This window comes from Lagenorhynchus albirostris, chromosome 1 (assembly GCF_949774975.1).
Source record: "Lagenorhynchus albirostris chromosome 1, mLagAlb1.1, whole genome shotgun sequence".
NCBI classification, from domain to species: domain Eukaryota; kingdom Metazoa; phylum Chordata; class Mammalia; order Artiodactyla; family Delphinidae; genus Lagenorhynchus; species Lagenorhynchus albirostris.
The window spans coordinates 84,867,664-84,887,012 of NC_083095.1; the positions used below are offsets into that span (position 1 = coordinate 84,867,664).

The 19,349-nt window shown below is 41.2% G+C and overlaps 2 protein-coding genes across 3 annotated transcripts in view; one reads left to right on the forward strand and one right to left on the reverse strand.

Annotated features, from left to right (window-relative positions):
- Positions 1 to 11,511, reverse strand: part of EXD1 (exonuclease 3'-5' domain containing 1) — a 36,378-nt gene extending 24,867 nt beyond the window's left edge. Inside the window, exons 1-5 of one of the 2 annotated variants that reach the window (XM_060147520.1) lie at positions 11,379 to 11,511; positions 7,965 to 8,033; positions 5,005 to 5,062; positions 4,607 to 4,734; positions 913 to 971 (exon numbers count right to left, since the gene is read on the reverse strand). In XM_060147520.1, coding sequence (XP_060003503.1) covers positions 913 to 971; positions 4,607 to 4,734; positions 5,005 to 5,062; positions 7,965 to 8,033; positions 11,379 to 11,511 — 447 coding nt within the window. The remainder of the gene's footprint in view (positions 1 to 912; positions 972 to 4,606; positions 4,735 to 5,004; positions 5,063 to 7,964; positions 8,034 to 11,378) is intronic. The other variant, XM_060147528.1, reaches the window with a different exon arrangement.
- A 3,492-nt stretch (positions 11,512 to 15,003) lies between these two features.
- CHP1 (calcineurin like EF-hand protein 1) overlaps positions 15,004 to 19,349 on the forward strand; it is a 37,267-nt gene continuing 32,921 nt past the window's right edge. Inside the window, exon 1 of the mRNA XM_060168827.1 lies at positions 15,004 to 15,315. Within this exon, the coding sequence (XP_060024810.1) occupies positions 15,249 to 15,315 (67 nt within the window). The 5' untranslated portion in view covers positions 15,004 to 15,248. The remainder of the gene's footprint in view (positions 15,316 to 19,349) is intronic.

The following is a 19,349-nucleotide window of genomic DNA, read 5'->3' on the forward strand; positions in this document are numbered from 1 at the left end:
AGTGTACATTTTAAATTGGTAAATTTTATGGCATGTGAATTATATCTCAATTAAGCTGTTTGAAAAACAGAATCTGCTGAAAGCTAACCCTCTCTTAAAAAGTACATCTGTGCATACACGAGCATAAGCTTGCTCCTAAACAAAAAACTTAACGACTTCCCTAAAGTCTAACTGTGAACCATAGCCTAGCTGAATAATTAGTTACTGCCATATCTCAAATTAAAAAAATATTATAGAGAAATTGCCTAAATAGAGCATCTAGACTGGTCTTTTAAAAATATAAGTAAAAAAATTTTTGACTCTCCTCTAAAACTGCCAATGGCTCTCCATCTTACTCAAGTCGAACTCAAAATCCTTATGTCTACCTGACCTGCCTCCTGCCCCCTTCCATTCCCTAACATTCTTTTTCACTGTGGTCCTGCCACAATGACCTCCCTGCTGTTCCTCCACACAAGTCAAGTGTGCTTCAGCCTCAGGGCCTCTGCACTTGTAATTATGCCTTCTTTAAGTTTTTTACTAGATATCCACATGGTTAGCTCCCTTACTTCTTTTAGCTCTCTGTTCCAATGTCACCTCTTCACAGAGGTTTTCTCTGTCTACCCTAAATAAAATAGGAACTCCCTGTCATTCTATTCACCATACTACACTTTTTTTCATAGCACTTACCACCAGTTGATATACAATTATGTGTTTATTTTCTTGCATTAAAATAAGCTCCTTCAGGGCTAGAACTTTGTCTTATTATTATAACCCAGACCTCAGAACAATGCCTGGCAAATAGCCGGCTCTCGGATGTTTTGTTAACTCATTAGGAAAAACACTAATGATCTTATAATAAGAGAGAAATTTATGAGACATAGACATGATACCCATTTGCAGACAATACGGAGAATGACTGAGGGCAATACTTACTGCAGCACCAAATTTCTGCTGGAACTGATCAATGACTGTGTATGTCACTTCCTCTTCCTCTACAGGAGAATATTATTATATATATTTATCTTCCTTGGCAATAGAATAGCCCTCCCACTAATTTTAGCCATAATCCTAAAGTCCTACTCTTTGCAACTCAAATGTCTAGAACTACTGAGACTAAGCCTAGAATACTGAGAACTATTTCATTATCACCTGCATCAGCCCATCCCGTAGTGAACACTATTAGCATCCTATTTGTCAGTTGAGAATAAACAAAAGCCCCACTGATGATATCTTATAAAATAAAATATTTACTCATTTCCTTTGATAATCCAGTAATGTTTCCTTCATCATAAGTTTATGTCTTGAATACTTCAAGACATGTACTTTTAAAAAAATGTTAATACAATTTTTGAAGGTTACTCTCCATTTACAGTTATTAGAAAATATTGGCCATATTCCCCGGTATTGTACAATACATCCTTGTAGCCTATCTTATATCCAATAGTTTGTGACTCCCACTGCCCCACCCCTATATCCCCCCCACACTGGGAACCACTAGTCTGTTCTCTGTATCTGTGAGTCTGCTTCTTTTTTGTTATAGTCACTAGTTTGTTGTATTTTTTAGATTCCACATATAAGTGATATCATACAGTATTTAAGACATGCATTTTCTAAAAGCACATTCATAATAAAAAATAATAGTTTAAAATAAATTAGTCCTGGAGATGGACCAATGTCCACACGTTTGGAATTCTCTGGATCCTGAAAATTAATTATTTTTCTAATTATGTAATTTAAAAGATTAGAGGTATAGCATAACATATAGTTCTTCTTCATCTCCCAAACTTTAAAACTCTGGAGTGGCTCAGGACATAGTCCATAAGCCACTTCCTTTTTTCTATCCATACTTACTCTCTTGGTGATCTCATCTAGTCTCAAGGCTTTAAATATCATTTATAGGCTAGATCTTGAATTTATATCTCCACCTCAGATCTTTGTCTTCATCTCTCAGCTTACACTCAAACTTAGGTTGACCAAAACTAAACTCCTAACCATCTCCCCAAAACCTTTCCCACCCAGAATCCTTCCCATACTTCAGGCTGCTCAAGCCCAAACCCCTGAAGTCATCCTTGTTTCCTCTTTTTCTTTCACAACCACATCTAATCTGTCAGTACATTGTGTTGGCTCCACCTCAATATATATGCAGAATTCCACCACTTCCTACCAACCATATTGCCACCACGAGGGTCCAAACCACCATACCCACTAAACAAAATTATTTCAGTAGCCTCCTAACTGGTATTCATGCTCTTACGTTGGCCCTCCTCTCAGCATCTATACAGTATCCAGAGTGATACTGCTTCTTCCGCTCAAAACTCTCCAATGGAAAATAGAAGTTTTAAAAAATACCTTCTAGGGCTTCTCTGGTGGCGCAGTGGTTGAGAGTCTGCCTGCCGATGCAGGGGACATGGGTTTGTGCCCCAGTCCGGGAAGATCCCACATGCCGCGGAGTGGCTGGGTCCGTGAGCCATGGCCGCTGGGCCTGCGCGACCGGAGCCTATGCTCCGCAACGGGAGAGGCCACAACAGTGAGAGGCCCACGTACCACAAAAAAACAACAACAAAAAACCCCAAAAACCTTCTATAATAGTATAAAAATAGAAATACTTAGGGATAAATATGGCAAAAGATGTGTAAGACATACAATGAGAACTACAAAACACTGAGAAATTAAAGATCTAAATAAATGTAGAGGTATACTGGGTTAATGGAATGGAATACTCAATACTGTTAAGATGTCAATATTCCCCAAACTGATCTATCAATTCATTGTAATCCCAAAAAAGATTCCAGCAGAGTTTTTTCTTTTTTGGTAGAAATTAACAAGCTGATTCTAAAATTCATAGGGAAATGCAAAGAACAAAGGACAGCTGAAACAACTTTGAAAAAGAACAAAGTTGGAGAATTAATACTACCTGCTTTCAAGATCTATCATAAATCAACAATAAACAAAACAGTCTAGTATTGGTGTAAAGATAGAAAAATTAGATCAATGTAACAGAATAGAGTGTCCATAAATAAATAAACCTATATACATACAGAAAACTGATTTTTGACAAAGGTGCAAAGGTAACTGAAGGGAGAAAATACAGACTTTTCAATAAACGGTGCTGGAATAATTGGATGTCCATATGGAAAAAAAAAACCTTGTCCATATCACATCATATACAAAAGTTAAAAATGGATCATACAGGAATAAAGACGCAGATGTCGTGAATGGACTTGAGGACACGGGGAGGGGGAAGGGTAAGCTGGGACGAAGTGAGAGAGTGGCATGGACATATATACACTACCAAATGTAAAACAGATAGCTAGTGCGAAGCAGCCGCATAGCACAGGGAAATCAGCTCAGTGCTTTGTGACCACCTAGAGGGGTGGGATAGGGAAGATGGGAGGGAAGGAGACGCAAGAGGGAGGAGATACGGGGATATATATATATGTATAGCTGATTCACTTTGTTATAAAGCAGAAACTAACACACCATTTTAAAGCAATTATACTCCAATAAAGATGTTTAAAAAAAGTATATATAAACATTTTAAAAAAGTGGATCATAGACCTAAATGTAAAACCTAAAATGTCTAGAAGAAAACAAAGGAGAAAATCTTTGTGACTCTGAGCTAGGAGAGGTTACTTAGATATGACATCAAAAGCACAATCCATAAAAGAAAGAAAATGGATAAATGGTACTCCATCAAAATTTTAAATGTCTGCTCTTCAAGAGATGCTTTAAGAGAATGAAAAGACAAACCACAGACTTGGAGAAAATATTTGCAAAGCATATATTTGAGAAAAGACTTGTATCCAGAATATATAAAGAACTCCCAACACTGAATAATAAGAGAACAATCCAATAAGAAAATGAACAAAAGATATGGATAGACATTCACCAAAGATATTCAGATGCCAAATAAGCACATTAAAAAATCCTCAACATCCTTAGTCATTAGGGAAATGAAAAAAACAACCAACCAACCTCCAATGGCTTCTCTTCTCACTGCAGAGTAAAAGCCAAGTCCTTTCAATGATCTACAAAGTCTTCCATGATCCACTCATCCCACTTCATCCCCTACTGCTCTCCTTGCTCCAGCTACACTCATCTCCTTGCTGTCCCTTCAAGATCATGGCATGTTCCTCTCTCAGGCCTTTGCATCTGCTAATTTTTTATGCCTAAAAACCATTCCCCCCAGATATTCATACATCTTGGTCCCTCACTTCCTTCAAGCCTTTACTTCAAATGTCACTATTTCAGTGAGACCTGTCTTGGACACTCAAAAATTGTAAAACCACCCTCTCCACACATTTCTTCTTTTTCTTCTGTTTTTTTCTACTTAACATGTGGCACCAGCATACTATATAGTATACTAATTTATCTTATTTAGTGTGTTTCCTGCACCATAACTCGATGAAGGTAGAGATACCAAACTTTGGTATCCCCAATGTCTGGCATATAGTGTGCACTCAAATATTAAATAAACAAATGAATCATGGTATTTTATCTTAATTCGGACCCTAGAAACAATAGCCTAGCTGAGAATTCCACATAGAACCTTGACTCGGGGTTATACCAACTCTGAAGAGTTCTGAACCACAAGAGAGCCTAGAAAATTCAGAGCCCTGGTACTCACCTGATGGGCTGTACTTGAGGTCATTTAGCAGAGAAGTGGTTGGTGCCTCAGAGGCAGGAGAAGCAGGCTTATATACATTTAGGTCTTCATCTTTTATTGTATCCATCCTGTTTCTTTCTGTATTTAGACTATGCTTACAAAAAACAACACTTAGGTGAGCTTGTTCTTTGTTGTTAACACCATACACACATCAGTGGTAAGGACTCTGGATCTTTCATAGAGAACCCATTCATCCACTGTTTACACTGATTTGAAGATACCATCTAAAGATGGAAGGAAACATCCACCTATTTCTTCTCATGTTAGGAATTACACAGCTAGTGAATTACAGTTAAGGCTTTCTACTCTAATGTGTACATCTGGGTAACATCATAATTAAGAAAATCATTCCATCATACCTAACAGAAGATGCCTTTTCTCTTACTGCACCTTGTTCTTCTTCATCCAGTAGTTCCACTGTAAAATAACCAAACGGCTTCCAACAGGGCTTCCAATCTGAAAGCAGTTAACTATCCCTCTGTCCCCTCCACACCCACAGTTTGATTATGTAACACAGACAGTAATTGGGAATGAAATGTTAGTCCATAGAGCCTTCATCGGCCAGCAATAAATAGAGCAGAAAAGACTATCCAAAGTACTGAAGACCCCTAATCTTACATCCCTACATAGCTTCCTTGATCATTTAGCAGGATTAGGAACCTCTCTACATATCCACTTTACCCTTTTTGTTCCAGGACACCTTTATGGTCATGCAGAATGGTTCTAGAGATATCTTTTCTTTCCTATTTATTCCCATCCTAATGCATTTTCCTTCACACTATGTACTGTTTGGGGGTTTTCTCTCAAATCATTCACACTGTCCCTTCCACTTTCTCAGGCTGGTGCATTAACAGTTCAGTGATGTGAAAGGTAATAAAAGCTAGACTGGAAATCACAAAATAAATATGAGAGAAACATTCCACAGAGACTCTGAAACCATTTATTTTTAACCTAACAGTTCACGGAATACAGGGAAATATTGTATATCATTGATTCTAAGATGCACATTTTAAACAACTCTGAAATTGGATATGATTTACGGTAAATGCACATGATAGTTTAATTGGCAGCTTCTTTTTCTTTCTTAGGGTGGGAAAAGAAATGCACATTGTCATTAATGGCATCTAAGATTCAATTAAGTACCCTTAGGTACTTTTCATGGAAAAAGTTTCTCAGGGGCAACTATGTTTCAAATGTCTCTTTCTCCTACACTGTCTAGAAGTGTTGAGTCTGGGTCAGAGAAAGTAAAATTCACTAAAAACTTGGATTAATCAATTATTATCCTTTATCTTGATAATTCTTATTCAAGGTGCTTTTCAGGGAGAACCCTCTATGGCTGATTGAGCCACCGGGCAAAGAAAGAAGAAGAAGGCCATCTTCGAGCCTAGAAATTATAAACAAAGGCCAAGTCCTGAGAATGAATTTAGGAAGAAATGAATCCATGTGTACAGATCACAAAGCTGGTCAGTGGTCAGCCTTCTCCTGAGTTAGGAAATAGTAGTAGTAATTCCTTCATTTTTCTTTACAAACTCATCCACAGCCTAGCTTTGTTCCAGTCCGGAGCTCTGTTCTACTGCAAAGTCTAACAGTTAACACACAATTAACAATCGCTCTACTTCCACCACCATCACTGCCATTTTTAAAAGGTGCTCAAGGGACAAAGAGTGTTTACAGTAGCGTACTCAGTAAGAAATGACAGTTATATAAGCTGGCTGGGGACTTCCCTGGTGGTCCCGTGGCTAAGACTCCATGTTCCCAGAGCAGAGGGGCCTGGGTTCGATCCCTGGTCAGGGAACTAGATCCCACAGGCCTCAACTAAAGATCCCACATGCCGCAACTAAAGATCACGCATGCCACAACTAAAATATCCTGCATGCCACAACTAAGACCTGACGTAGCCATAGAAAGAAAGAAAGAAATACTAAAAAAAAAAAAAAAAAAAAAAAAAAAGCTGGCTGGACTTGTCTGCTTTAAAGTAGGTCTTGATTGGCAGGAGTCCTTTCCTTTCCTCATATCTGCCCCAACGGTAAGAAATGCACAGTTCTATGAGGTCCCAGCTCACCCGTTCCGCCACCCCCCTCCACCCCACACTGATATTCACTCCTCCTTGGAAGGCTTTTTGCTTTTGAGTTCTTGAAAGAAAGAATAGTTCTTGTTCCTAACCCTTTTCTCTTACCCCATTTGGCTTGTCTGAAGCACACTGACCAGATGAGCTTCTATAGCTCTTCCTTTAGGCAAACAATTGTATCTATTCTTGCTAAATTGTTTTAGCTGGCAGAAATAAAGAACAGGGCTACTTCCCACAATTCCAAAATCCCCAAAGGTCTGAAAACCAAAAATTCTTTGTAACTCTTTTGGCAGCAAAACCTGAACTGACATACTATTTACAGTCCTATTTTATTCCACTTAATATGATTATCCATCTGTTTCTCTGTAGAAATGTGTTTTATTACGGAGTGCTGACCAGACCCACTTGAGGTGTTATGTAATATGACCAGTATATACCCTTTGTTAGCTTTTTGAAAAATCCAGAACTAGCCTGAGATCTGAAACATTTGGCCCCAAGGTTTCAAATAAGGGACTGTGAATGTACTGTGAGTGTCTGGTGTTAAATTCGCTTGCTGAGCAAGACAGTTCCTTTCTTTCTTTTTTTTTTAAAATTTATTTATTTAATTAATTTATTATTTTTTTGCTGCATTGGGTCTTTGTTGCCGTGCACGGGCTTTCCCTAGTTGTGGGGAGCGGGGGATACTCTTCGTTGAGGTGCATAGGCTTCTCACTGGGGTGGCTTCTCTTCTTGAGGTGCATGGGCTCTAGGACTGCAGGCTTCAGTTGTTGTGGCACAAGGGCTGGGCTCAGTAGTTGTGGCTCGCGGGCTCTAGAGCGCAGGCTCAGTAGTTGTGGCGCACGGGCTTAGTTGCTCCATGGCACGTGGGATCTTCCTGGACCAGGGATCAAACCCGTGTCCCCTGCATTGGCAGGCGGATTCTTAACCACTGCGCCACCAGGGAAGTCCGACAGTTCCTTTCTGTTCAGATTCCTAACTCTGCCTGCGAGCTGAGTCTCTAGTACTGAGTACCAGATGTCCTCACATTGTAAAACCAACATGATTAAAATTCTCTACGACTGTTCTGCTCATAGTACCTCCCGAAACAGTAAGATAAGGGACAATTCCCAAATACCAGCTTTAAGAGTTCATAAATGCAAGATAACATCTTAGTTTTCCCTCCAACCCCCAAACACTGAAATGAGGCAGAGCAATGAGTTTATTGCTACTGCAAATCCCAATACCAGCATTTAGGGAACATGAAGTTCTCACCATTCACAATCTCGTGTCCAAAAAACATCTTCACTCCTGGGACACTTCGATCAGTCTCCACATTCTTCACTGTTATAGAAAACAATTCATTTGGTTGATAAAAAGTAATATTCCCTAAAACTATAAGAAAATATGTCTCACAAAAGTGCCCAAATCTGAGTTTTATAAAAATCCCTAAATTATCTTCCCCAAGGAATAAAAAGTCAATAATAAATTACAAAGCTATAACCTTGAAAAAAGTAGTATAAAGAACAGAGGGAACACCAGAATGGTCCAAGATACACTAAAAGGGCAGTAGTAGTACACTGAATTTAAACTTCTTCCAAAAATATTCTAAGGCCTTTGGGGCTAAGGATTATCTACTTATTATATTTCTACTGATTTTTACTCCACCTAACTCCAGAAAAAAACAAGTCATCTGACTACTTCTAGAGTCCACACCCTGTTTCATGTCACTCTACATGCTTGAGCTATTAATTGTCAGAGACAACAATTCAACTCCTGGCCCAATTATAGGCTCTTCTATGAGTAGGTAAGGGAGTTGGGAGAAGTTTATTTGTCATGTTTACAATACAGTGTCAATTTTTTCTAGATGGCAGTGCTCACAGCAGCTGTATATTTCCACATTTCTCAGCAATCCAAAACAAATGAGTTTTACCTTCACTAGTCCACTGAACATATTCTTACATAGGTCAAAGATCACCAACTGCCTATTTGTCAAATCCCCAAAAAAGTTTACAATCTTATACTTGGTTCCCATGCATCCACTGACAATACTGTTCTCTCCTTTCTTCTTTGGCTTACAGGACACTCTTTTTTTTTTCTCTCTCTCTTTTTTTTTTTTTTGCGCGGTACGCGGGCCTCTCACTGTTGTGGCCTCTCCCATTGCGGAGTACAGGCTCCGGACGCGCAGGCTCAGCGGCCATGGCTCACAGGCCCAGCCGCTCTGCGGCACATGGGATCTTCGTGGACCGGGGCACGAACCCGTATCCCCTGCATCGGCAGGCGGACTCTCAACTACTGCCCACCAGGGAAGCCCTACAGGACACTCTTAGTGTTTATTTCTTTTCCTACTAATTATCTAAAGCCACCACACTGAGCACCCACTCCAAACCAGGCATCTTGCTAATTATTTGCCTGTGTTTGACTATCCAGTAACATAATGAGATAGGTATTTCACTATCTCCATTATGGAGGAATTTGAGGCTCAGAAAGGTTGAATAACCTGCTCAAGGTCACACTACTAGTAAAAGACAGAGTCAGGATTCAAAACCAGGCCTCAATGATTTTAATAAGCATCTTGTAACCAGTGTTCCACTGTCTCCCTGATTTCCTCCTTCCAGTCTCCTTAGCTGTCTCTGCCACCACCGCTTGCCCCTTACACATTGATAATCCCTAGGGTGATATTCTTCATGCTTCTTCCTTCTCCTTGAATGATCACATCAACTTCCTAGTTGTCCTGACATACATTATTTCTCCAGTATGGATTATTTCTCTGAGCTCCACTCTCATTTTCAACTAATAGCAGACTTACTGCATTATTTTTCAAATTGATCATTATCTTCTCCCACTAACCAACAAACCTGTTCCTCTTCCCATTTCTATCAGTTAATAACAGTATTATACACATAATCTGAGTTATAAATGTAGGAGGCTCTTTGACTATCTAATTCAGCAGTCCCCAACCTTTTTGGCACCAGGGACCGGTTTCGTGGAAGACAATTTTTCCATGGACTGGGGTGGGGGGATGGTTTCGGGATGATTCAAGCACATTACATTTATTGTGCACTTTATTTCTATTATTATTACATTGTAATATATAATGAAATAATTACACAACTCACCATAATGCTGACAGGAGGTGGAGCTCAGGCAGTGCAAGTGATGGGGAGCGGCTGTAAATACTGATGAAGCTTTGCTCGCTCGCCTGCCATTCACCTCCTGCTGTGCAGCCCGGTTCCTAACAGGCCATGGACCAGTACCGGTCTGTGGTCGGGGGATTGGGGACCCCTGATTTAATTGATTACTAGGTTACTTATCCTCACTCCTAAGCATTTCTAGAATCTGTCTTCTCTACTCCATTCCTTGCCAAACCTTAGCTCTGACTCCCATCATTTCCTCTTTATTGGGTCCCTTGATTGTCTGAATAGTTCCCTGTCTATTCTCCTTGTCTCTAGTTTATTGCTACTTCAAACCTTCCTTCATGCTGCTGTCATAGTGATGTCACTCCCTGCTTTGTCCAAATGGTACATAAATTAGTAAGCAGGTGTAACAGTTCTACCATCAACTCCTCCTTTGGGAAGCCTCCCCCACTGTCCTAACCCTACCATTCTCAGATCTAAATTAGCTGAAATTCTGCGTTTCCACAGCATCTTGTGCGTCCCTCTATCACACAGGGTATCACACTGCATTACACCTTTCTACTTGTTTACCTGTCTCCTTACTAGACAAAGTTTTTTGAGGACAGAGACCATGTTATTCTTATCCATATCCCTGGTACCCAGCACAGTGCCTGGGATATAAAACTCAGTAAATGATTACCAAATGAATTAATATTGCAAAAGCCTGGTATAGTCCCATCCTAGCCTACAAAAGTCTATTTTAACTCATAATATGGCTTAACAGTAACACTAATCTCTCAAATGTCATTTACACGTTTCAACTGTGAACTTGAAATTTACTGTGCCAGGAAATCAACTACTCTTAACAAGTCAATATTCTAGCTGAATAAAAACTATATATTGGGGCTTCAAGGTGAGCACATGGAGGAGACTAAGAGGGTGGCATGCCTAGAGAGGGTAGAAACTCTGAGCCCCTTCCCACATACCTTGCCCTATAAATCTCTTCCATCTGGCTGTTCCTGAATTTTATCCTTTAAAAATGAATTGGAATTGAAACTGGGAGGTGTAAAGGCTACCTTGTGACCAGGAGGATAACACATGGTCGCTGAGGTGGCAGAGCAGGAGCACAAGACACCTGATCCCTCCTGGCATCTTTCAGCCACTGCACTATTCCTCAGTAGTCTACCTCTGGGCTTCTTTTTGCATGAGAAAAATTAACCCCTTACAGTCTTTGTGAATTTGTCTGTTGAAGCCAAAAGCAATTCTAATACAGTGGTTATTTTTAATTTCAAGGTGCATATGGAGAGAAATTAAAAGAAGTACCCAGTTAAAAAAAACTCTCTATATTGAAAATTTCCACTATCATGTCAATAAAAGTATAGAAGTGGGGACAAGCCAGCATATGCAGCCATGTTGCTCTGTTAGGGAAAACAGCATTCTAATCCTCCTCCCACCCTTTCCCTAAAATAGGAATAATGCCACTCTCCCAGTTGCTAAGCGAGCGCAGAACCATCACCCAAACTGAGTTATTAGTCTCCTAAAAGGCAGGAGATTATGAGAAATAAAATGAGACCTTTCTTCAGGACAACAATCTTGTTAGGGTCCACATGCTGGAGCACTCCCTCAAAGATGCCACAAACCAATGTGAGTTTCACTCTTCTCCACAAAATCTGATTGAGGAAATGGTAGTCACTGGTGGGATCCATGCTATTTGATTCCAGAAGGAGTCTTCAAATAATCTTCTTTAAGTATCCAAACCCTTGAAAATAAAAGAGATCTATGATTTTTTAAATATTTTGGGGAAAATGAGGTTATTTTTCCTTTCCCCATACCTGGGATAAGAAAAATTAAAATATTAGAGAAATTCAATTCTGTTCATCTTTTTAGAACGATAATGAGAAAAATATCATTGCAAGCACCAACTCTAATTTATACATGGGAAACTAAAAAGTTATGACTTCAGGCAAGGGCTTCCCTGGTGGCGCCCTTGAGAATGGTTGAGAATCTGCCTGCCAATGCAGGGGACACGGGTTCGAGCCCTGGTCTGGGAGGATCCCACATGCCGCGGAGCAACTGGGCCCGTGAGCCACAACTACTGAGCCTGCGCGTCTGGAGCCTGTGCTCCGCAACAAGAGAGGCCACAACAGTGAGAGGCCTGCGCACCACGATGAAGAGTGGACCCCGCATGCCACAACCAGAGAAAGCCCTCACACAGAAACGAAGACCCAACACAGCAAAAATAAATTAATTAATAAACTCCTACCCCCAAATCTTCTTAAAAAAAAAAAAGACTTCAGGCAAGGTGGGTTTGACGTCTTTGTCTATAAAATGGCCTAATGTCACTTTTCCTTCCTTAGCTAAATGGAATAAGAAGAACATTTAGAGGCTTTTTAATAGCACATGCATACATCATTTTAACAGCAACCAAAAAAACTAAAAGAACAAATGAAAAAAAATGATATTGGCAAACACCTGCCAACACATTGCAATAAACTGTTTACCCAGAAACGTCTGGGATCTAACCTCTTCTAGATGAAGCCTCTTCTAGGTTAATCACATTTCCAGAGTTTCACACTGTAACCAACCAAAGAATAAGTGACTTAGAACTATCACAATTTACGCATTACCAATCCAGCTGCCATGTCACTGCGAGGGCCATTCCACCCGACCCTGGCCACAGCTCAGGGACTGGGCTGCTGTAATGTCACCAGTCATGTGCAGCCTGACAGATTAACTGACACATGCCACACACTGGTTTTGTAAAATTCAACTGTTTTTGTAAAAATGATGCATGCTTATAAAAAGGATAACAATGCAGAAATGTACAAAGAAAAAACTTTATCTTGCAGAAATAGCTATCATTCATAGTAGACACTCTTATAATCCTCAGTGTAATACTGTAAATTAAAAGATAAAAAAAAAAGATGAATCCTTTTCTCTAAGTATCTTTTAGAACAATCCTGTTATTCGGATGTCTTTGTATTTAGAACCTCAGCTAAGTGTTCCTCCACAGTGGTTAAATTTAAAAGTGGCTTGCCTTTGCCCCACTTGGAATAGTCAACCAGTGAATTTTGCAATTTAGTTTAACTATAAAACACTGACTAAATAACTAAGGCCCAATTTGACTAGGAAGAGGTGAGACGTTACATAGCATTTTTAACCAGATAAATAACTTACACTTTAATATTTTAAGGTCTAGCAAGTGCCTTCACAATTATTATTTGTTGCCTACAATAACTACCTAATTTACAGATGTAGAAACTGAGGCTTAAAGATTTAAGACACCTGCCCAAAGTTACACAGCTAGAAGGTAATGGAACCTGAACTAAAACCAGGTCCTTAGTGGAGGATGTGTGCAGTCTAGTGCAAGACAAAGTGTTATGCATCCAGAAAGAACAGAAAACAAGTCACCAGAGTGCCTGGAAAAATCATTCTTCTTTGTTCAAGTCAATCCAACTGGTAAAAGGGGAATTTTTACAGAAATAAAAGAAAACATAAAACTGGAAAAAACAGCCCTTAATAGAGGTAAAAATTAATTTATATTTTTAAAAGATACATAAGAAATAAGCTTGTGAAATGCCTGGATAATAAAGAAATTTAAGAAATGTTAAAGTAAATCAGAAAAACATTAACACAAAGCAAAGCGCCGACTGAGGATGGTTGCAAAAGGTTAAGATTCAAGATTAGGGGCTTCCCTGGTGGCGCAGTCGTTGAGAGTCCGCCTGCCGATTGCAGGGGACACAGGTTCGTGCCCCGGTCCGGGAAGATCCCACATGCCGCAGGAGCGGCTGAGCCCGTGAGCCATGGCCGCTGAGCCTGCGCGTCCGGACCCTGTGCTCCGCAACCAGAGAGGCCACAGCAGTGAGAGGCCCGCGTACCGCAGAAAAAAAAAAAAAAAAAAAAAAAGATTCAAGATTAGGAAGGAGCGAGTAAGGTCAGGACCTAGAGATGGGCTTCAAGACAGACTCAGAAAATGGACATTCACCTCGGTGACATCACAGGTTTTTCTACCATACTTACGCTCTCAGAATAAAAAGAAGGTCCTGTGGCCTAGATGGGCATATCCAACATGTCACACTCTGCTTATTCAGGCAGACATCATTAGGTCAGACAAAAGTAAGTCTATCGTGAAAACAATTCAGTAAGACTAGAACCTCAGTATCCTTGCTAAGCCGTTAAAGCCTTAGGTAAAGCTTAAAACTAGTAACCTAAATTGACTTGACCATTTCGCTAATACAGGGTTCTAGTGCTTAAGTACTAAGTGATAGCGGTCAGAATTTGGTTCTTCCATAACTCAAACCAGTTCTGTACAAAGTAACACTCGAGGGGTGGGTAAGGGGTGTAAAGGCACTGAAGCCACAGGAAAAGAACTGGTTCATCTTAAAGGGTGTACTAATTTAACGGGTGGCTTTAAATGTTTTCAAGAAAACAAACAAAAATATGCCACAGGAACAAAATGCAAATTTCCTCGTTTTTAAGGCAAAATAAGAAACTTCAAATAAACGGCGGGCCATACGCTAGAAATTCTCTCCTCCGCCGTTGGGTTTGTTTTTCTTTTTCCTCCGACGAAAGTTTGGGAAATCTTGTCTCTATTTCAGCCAAATGGTGAGTTACTCGAGCTTCAGTCTTGAAGTGAAAAAAGAGGGACTGCTGTTAAGGAAAAACTCTCGGGGAGTTCCAAGCCCGCGGTGGCGGTTATCAAAGGACAGTCCCGAAAACTAAAGCACGTAGCGCTGGGAACCCACTCTACAGGTCGGACGCCAGCCGGTCTGAACCAGAGGTCCCGTCTGTTTCCCGAGGAGCCAATCGGCGCGCGGTCCCGAGGCTGGCTCTCGAGCGCCCCTTGCGGCCGAGAGGAGAGAGGACCCCCAGGAAGAATCAGGAGGTGCAACTCCCAGCATGCAGTTCCCGGGAGACACACCCTAGCGTTCACTCAAGCGACGTTTTGTCTGTTTTTATTGTTTCTCTCCGCAATCCATGCCAACCGTAGGGTGAAATTTCTAGTGTAAGAGTTCTGTGAGAAACAGGTTGGCTACACCGCCTGCCACACGTTATTGTGTTGTAAAACAGTGGGTCAATGGCGTTGCCCTTTTAATTGCGGGCGCTAGGGTCAGAATTGCCCCTTTAAGGCCGGTGGCATCATGTTTCCGGGGGCGTGGCCCGTCTTTAGCTAGACCCGGCCGGGCGCTGGGCTGATTCATTCGGGGGCTGGAGCTAGGAACGTCGACGTCGGCTCCGGCGCTGAGCTCAGCCTCATTCCCAATTGGCTGGGCCTCCGGGCCGCCCTCCCCCGCGCGCCACCCCTGGGTTCCCTTCCCAGTCCACAGTAGAACCACTGCCCTCTCCCTTCTTGACCCCTGGCTCTTCCTCCCATTCTTCCCTCCCTACCGCCGCCGCTGTCGTTTCTGGCGCCGCTGCTCCCGGAGGAGCTCCCGGCTCGGTGATGGGGTCCCGGGCCTCCACGTTACTGCGGGACGAAGAGCTCGAGGAGATCAAGAAGGAAACTGGCTGTGAGTTCGGGCAGGGGGTGGGAACGCGGCCGAGCGCCTCCGGTTGGCCTCAGGACCAAGGGCGACTGTCGCTGAGGTCTGGAGATGAGGTCCCGGGAGGTTGGGGGGAGTCCTGGGCAGCCTCCAGCGCTGGAGCTTCGGGGATGATGGAGGACCTGTTCTTAAGCTACAGCTACCTGGAGCAGGGCAGTGCCTCTTGTGGGGCTGTCCTTCCCACCAAAGGCGGGAGTCATGATCACCCGTAGATCACTGATCCCGCTCTTTTCTCTTCCCCCTGCTCTTGAAAGCCCCCCGAACTCTTTTCCTTTATCTTTCCTCGCACCAACCTCAAATTCAGGAACTGTGGATGGATTCTGTAGAAAACCTTCTGTCCGTTCCCGTGATGTTTCTGGGCAAGGATTTAAAACCACTGACAACTGTGGGAAATCAAACAAATTCTTGCCACAACCGGAAAAATAAATCCAGAAAGTGAGATCGTACAGTAAGGCTTTGGAAGACAGGACGGGACACCTTAAAGAATCAGGGGTCTGAATATGAGACTTCTTTCATTCTGAGCTTGTGGAGAGAAAGCACGGATACTGTGACTACCAGTTTTTTATTTACAGTGAGGATGCTTGTTGTCCTAATTTCAGATCTATTGATTTCTACTATGCTGGGATACTTCATGCAGTCGCCGTGGAAATTGGATATGCTCCAAAAACCTCAGTGTGAATTTGTACTAGGAACTGATTTTTTACAGTCCAGTCTCTTCCTCATTAACTGGAAAGGGGCAACAGAGTTTTGGGAATTCAGAAGCCCGGTAAAACACCATCATACATTTGTGTAATCCTTGATAATGCATACATTATTTTCTCTTCTCAGTAATTCATTATGACTCTTGTATTTTGCATGAGTTATGTAAACATCCGGGCTCTGAGTCTTCATGATACCTGTCTTTGATAATGAGATGACCAGTAAATAACTCAGTGGTCCATTCGCAGATAATATTGAGTGCTGGGGGAACCTCAGAATTATTCAGGCAGTGGTGGCCTGAGATAAATTAAATGCTGTCCCATGCTTTCTGACAAGTTCAACTTTCTAGAATCTTCAAGTTGGAAGGGGTGTTATCTAGCCTCATCCCTTGTCAGACTGGTTTACTGCTTTCAGCATCTCCTAACTTACCGTCATTAAGCCTCTCCATAAAGACTTTAAGGGCCTCACCGCCTACCAATGTAGTCCTTTTGATGATTTTGAATGAATGACAGAAAGTAGTTAGCTGTTTATAATGTGCAGTACTTATTTGGCCACTTGACCTTATGGTCATTTTATGACTTACCCTGACTCCAAGAGTAGAAACGTAGGCAGTTTGGATTCAGCAAGCATTTTATTACATTTTGTGGTTATGACCTCTGGCCACACTTGTGAGAACATAAGAACTACTGTGGGTCTAAGGTGACACCAGAGTTAAAGCATTCATGCTTAAAATTAAAAGTCACATAATGAGGGAGTGTAAACCAGAGTGAGGGTGGGAAAAAGCTATTTTTACCTCAAGAGGAAGGGAGCAATAATCTCATTCTGGTTTTATTACATTTGACCAAATGAAAGTGGCCTCAATTGCCTTAGGACTCTGGATTATATTTTACTGTGTGACCTTGTGAGAACTGAGTACTCCTGCAGAACTATTTTCCTAGTTGCCGAAAAGTGAATCAAGCCTGAGGGAGAGTCTCAGCCACAACCAGTACAAATGTATGTATTGAGCCAGAAAGCCTAATGAAACAAGTACTTATTGAATTTTTGCAATGTCTATATTCAGTACGATACTGGGTACTCAAAGCAGATGGTGACAAAAGATGCTCACAAACCTGTCATAGAGATAAGCCCACAGGAGTTAGAATTAGCATCAGGACATAGGGTACCTGAAATTGTGTGGCACCTCTTTCAGAACTCAGGGAAGAGTCCTTGTGAGCTGGCTTCGAGGAGGACAGGAATTGGGCCTTGATTCATGCATGAATTGATTAGATTTGGATAAATTAACCTAGGGCATTTTGGGTGGCTTCCAGGTGCTTTCTCCCCCAGTATGCTACCTGTCATTCTTCTGCTCTGGGAGTTGAGCCATCAATTTATCCAGTTAGTGCCGATCAGCAGAGTTGATTTTTAAAGCATTAATCTTAGCATGATGCAAAAGGTTTAGAAGAATAAAAACAACGGATACCTGAGGGTCGGGTAGAGAGGTGGAATTAGTCCTGTTTTCCTCTGCTTCTTGTTCTGTTAAGAGTTTGGGGAACTATCAGTCAGAAACACTTCAAGTTAAGAACAAGTATAAGACATTTCTTTACTCGCTTTGCCAGTAAGAAAATGTAGCATGATTGAGTAAAACTGACTTTATATTCAGTATGAAAGCTTTGCATTCATAAGTCTAAATTGATTAGAATTCATGTATGACTAGGTTATCCGGTATTTGAAATTTAATCTCTAAGTGTTTGGAAAAGTAATTCTAAGTAAGAATTCCTTGTAAGCCTCAACTTTGTCATCTGTAAATGGGAATAATAATAGTACCTACTTTATAGGATTCCTAGTGAGAATAAAATTAGAAAAATGTAAACTACTTAGAATAGTGTCTGGGTATGTAATGAGCACCAGGTGTTAGCTATTACCTTTTGAACCACAGATAACAATCATCTTATTGGGAAAATACCATTAGCATATGCTAGTTATAAAAACTTTGTCTAGAGCTATATAACTGGAGAGGTGACGGCATTTTACACTTTTCCTATTTTCAGGGGATATTGGATTAGGAATCATGTTTTCCCAATTCTAAGGAAATAAAACTTTGAAAGGAGTAGAAATCCTGTTTTTTCTAACTGTTTGAAAAACACTGTCTAAAAACGCTTTGTGTTGGCGTAAAACATTTGCTATATTGTCTTAGTTCTATCACCTTCTTTCACTCGTCAACATTTCCATAAATTAAAATCATTTCAATAAAAGTTGTCATTAAGGGAAAGGTCATAAGTGTCTTGGGAATTTCTGTATGCTCCACCTTTAGTTCACTTAACTGTGTGGCAATAACCTGGCTGGGAATTACTTAAAACCTTTTAAAAAAAAATAGCCACATAATCTGTGAGAAACAACTCATGCCAACTGAGTAGTAATAAATGCCGATTGATTTATTTTTAGCCTCTACCTTCTGGTGTGTGTCATGTGACATGGCAAAGATATTGAACAGGTTTGGGAAGTACGTTTTACAGGCCAGTGAGGTTTTGTTTGTTTGAAAGGGTGTAGTGATGATAGAACTAGTGTGGGTTTCTCTGTAGTTGCAACAAAGAGCACAAGACAGGCAAAGGCAATTGCTTGAGAATAATTTCCTGGGCTAGAATGTAAGTGGAAGTTCAACTTCAGGCTGCTCCTGCTCAAAATGCAGAACCCCTTCATGGCCCTCATCTGCCTTGCCATAGTGCCTGAAGTTTCTGTCACTACAGAAGACCCTGCTGCTGTCTTCCAGCTCCTATTTTTTTATTTTTGTTTGCGTTGGTCTTCTTTGCTGTGGGCATGCTTTCTCTAGTTGCAGCAAGCGGGGCTACTCTTCGTTGCGGTGCACAGGCTCCTCATTGCGGTGGCTTCTCTTGTTGCGGAGCACGGGCTCTAGGCGCGTGGGCTTCAGTAGTTGTGGCATGTAGGCTCAGTAGATGTGGCTCGTGGGCTCTAGAGTGCAGGCTCAGTAGTTGTGGCGCACGGGCTTAGTTGCTCCGCAGCATGTAGGATCTTCCCAGACCAGGGCTTGAACCTGTGTCCCCTGCATTGGCAGGCGGGTTCTTAGCCACTGCCCAGCGGGGAAGCTCTCTCTATATATTTTTGGTGAACCATTTTAAAGTTGCAGATATTAGAACCCTTCACCCCTTAAGCATTCTGCATGTATCTCCTGAGAATAGGGGTTTTTTCCCCTACATAACTAGAATACTATTATCACACTTAAGAAAGTTGACAATAATTCTATAAATATTATCTATCATTCAGTCCATATTTAGACATCCCCAGTTATAAGAAAGTTTTTGTTTTTG